Below are 2,844 nucleotides of genomic sequence, written 5' to 3' on the forward strand. Positions count from 1 at the left end.
TTGTGTGTGGAATTTTCTACTTGTATCATAACAATGGGGATCCATTGTTTTGATTTTGGAACATTTCTGATTTTAGTTTTTCAAATTCCAGTGTTATGTAATATATATATTTATATTTAATATATATTTAATTTTTCTTTACATTGTATTTAGCAATAACATGAAATCATAAATTTATTGTGTTAAACTTTCCCCTTCTTACACACAGTAAATTAAAATACTATTAACCTATTCATGCTTATACCACTTAAAGTTACCTTTAATATGACTCTTTTTTTTTTTTTGAGGACACGTTTCACATTTTATTTACATTTTAAGACTAACTTTAACCTCAAAATCACATATCCATACACCTATTTCCTTTTTGTTGACTTCACTTAAACTTAAATGCATGGTTTATTAAACAAAGACTGTAAACAAATATTTACCTTGTTACATGTAACACACAGGAACAGCTTTTAACAGAAATCCATCGACCCCCCCCAACATTTTTTATTATAAATACAGGTATCAAAACAATCCTGAACATATTTTTGATACTACTAGTAGTCAGCACCCACACCGCTTCAAAAATTACCACAATTTGTGACAATATTCATTGTACCTGCTACTTAAACAATTTCAACTGCAGCTCTTTCACTAAGTGAGATGGACAAAGCATGCCATTTCTGTTTGTCTTTCTTGAGATTTTACTTTTCAGAAACACGCAAGTTTCCAATGCATCTGACACTTCTTGCCATGCTTTCCTCTTGTAAACCTGAATTCTATTTCGAGTACTCCAGGTTCATGTTTAAATAACAGTGCCTTAACAAAAGAAAGAAAAATTGTGCTGCATTTTTCCTCCTGTTACCTGAAAACATAATGGGTGTACATATATTAAATATATCCTTACAAATGTCCGGGTCATGTTTACCAGCTGGAATTCTTTTACTTAATGTGTGGGTAATTTTGCATTGTGATATTTAATCAAGACATTAATATGAGTAGAAGGTTGTTGATTTAAGACAAGTTTGAGATTCACTAAAATTAATTGTTGTACGTTTGTCCTTCTGGTGGCTGTGGAAGCTTCATATTTTCTTTGGACATCATTAGACGTCTTAGCTCTTGAAGTACAACTTTAATGCTATATGAATTTTGCCATTTTGCTAACACTGGTATGCTTCGTGCATCCACCATTCCACTGGAATTATTTATTCCATTCATATTAATTTTTGTTACAAATCTAACTGATGGAGGAGCTTCTGGGTATTTAGGTCCACATTCTACTTTCAGGCTATATATTCTGTTTTCATAATTTGTCCTTGGTGGCCCAATAATCATGCCTGTCCACCTTGTAAGTGTCATATCTTCATCATCTTCAAGTCCCCAGCTAACCGTGCCATCACCTACTCCTTTTTGTCCTTCTTCAAGTTCTTCCAACAAGCGAAAATTACGAGGAACTTTAACTCCTGTGGAGACCGCCATCTTCTCCTGCAGCCCGACGCCAATATCACTCTTAAGACTGCAAAATTTTGGAAATGATAGAGTAAGGACTAGTAAACCTTTTTCTGTAAAGTATCAAATAGTCAATATCTTAGGCTTTGTAGACCAAAAAGCATAAATCAAGGATATTGTGTGGGTATTTATATGCCACGAGTAAAAACACATTTCAACATTTTCTCCTTATCTCTTCACAATAAAATAGCCAGGGTCACAGGTCTTATAAAAAACAGCTGGTAGGTTGAATAGGGCTCAGGGGCCGTAGTCTCTGATTTAAATCACAAAACCAATGTGTTTTTGAGCCTTCTCTGAAATTTCTTAAAACAGCCAGTGAACATGATAAGAACACTCACAGGAGGGATAGGAGGAGAGGAGAGTTGTTTGGTGGCCCACACCCCACCTGGCCCCAGTCGGCGTTTACTGGATCCATCACCAGCGTCCTTACCACCTTTTCTTTCCAGGGTCTGGCAGTCCTGAGCACTCTGCCTGACACACAGTAGGCTTGAAAAAATGGGAGACAGTGTTTTTTCCTCACGTGCTCAAAGGAGGACATGCCAGCTTTCCAAGCACTTGGATTCCACTGTAGGATCACTCTTTAACAGGCTGAGTTTTCATTCTCTGGAAACTCTGATTCCAAAAGTTGTCCAAGGAATAAGCTGAGCATTAGTGATTTTTTTTAAAGTTCTTGAGGAAAATCTGATGATTCCAACCAAAAACCTGTGGCTCAGAGAGAGCATAATCTCATAATTACAGAATCAACTCCAAACCCCAGATTGGATGTTTTCATGCCCTGATTTATGGTCACAGGTGGTTCTTGCCCTCTTTGTGAGTCTTGGATTCCATATGTCAGCCAGTTGTCAACCAGTGTTCATTGAGGAGCTATTAAATGGCACACTAAGTGCTAGCAATGCATGAGGAGGCAGAGGTCCTCCAACACTACAGCCTCCCTTCCTTACCTCCCTCCCTTTACCACCCCTTAGTTTTCCTCAGCCCTGTTCACCACCTGGTATCTAAAATGTGTTCTAGTTTCCCCATGAGAGCCAGAGCCTGGTAGCAGCTGGCCCACTGGTATTCCCAAGGCCTGGAACAGAGCAGGGCAGCCAGGCAGTGTGCTCAGCCAAGACCTGTGCTAACAGGGGCCGGAAGTAGGGAGCAATCTAGCTGTGGGGGCCAACTTGCCAGCCCACCCAGGGCAGGGCCTGAGTCCCAGCCTCCTCTGTCTTGGAAGCAGCAATCAAGAATGCAGCCTGGTTTTCCTCCCAGATATTTGGTCTGAAACCGTGGATTTCAGCCTCGGTTCATTCATTTATAAAACTTAGAAAACACTGTAAGGATTAAACAGGATGAAGTCCCATGTGCAGAAGA

At 39.2% G+C, this 2,844-nt stretch overlaps 1 protein-coding gene across 1 annotated transcript; it reads right to left on the bottom strand.

Moving 5' to 3' along the window:
* Positions 1–356: 356 nt before the first annotated feature.
* On the bottom strand, positions 357–1,486 carry LOC144373762 (ubiquitin-conjugating enzyme E2 variant 2). The gene has a single exon (XM_078036767.1). It carries the CDS (start codon positions 1,462–1,464, stop codon positions 1,027–1,029), a length of 438 nt encoding a protein of 145 aa, XP_077892893.1. The 5' UTR covers positions 1,465–1,486; the 3' UTR covers positions 357–1,026.
* Positions 1,487–2,844: the final 1,358 nt, after the last annotated feature.

The sequence above is a fragment of the Ictidomys tridecemlineatus genome, unplaced genomic scaffold (genome assembly GCF_052094955.1).
Source record: "Ictidomys tridecemlineatus isolate mIctTri1 unplaced genomic scaffold, mIctTri1.hap1 Scaffold_48, whole genome shotgun sequence".
In the NCBI taxonomy this organism is placed as follows: Eukaryota; Metazoa; Chordata; class Mammalia; order Rodentia; family Sciuridae; genus Ictidomys; species Ictidomys tridecemlineatus.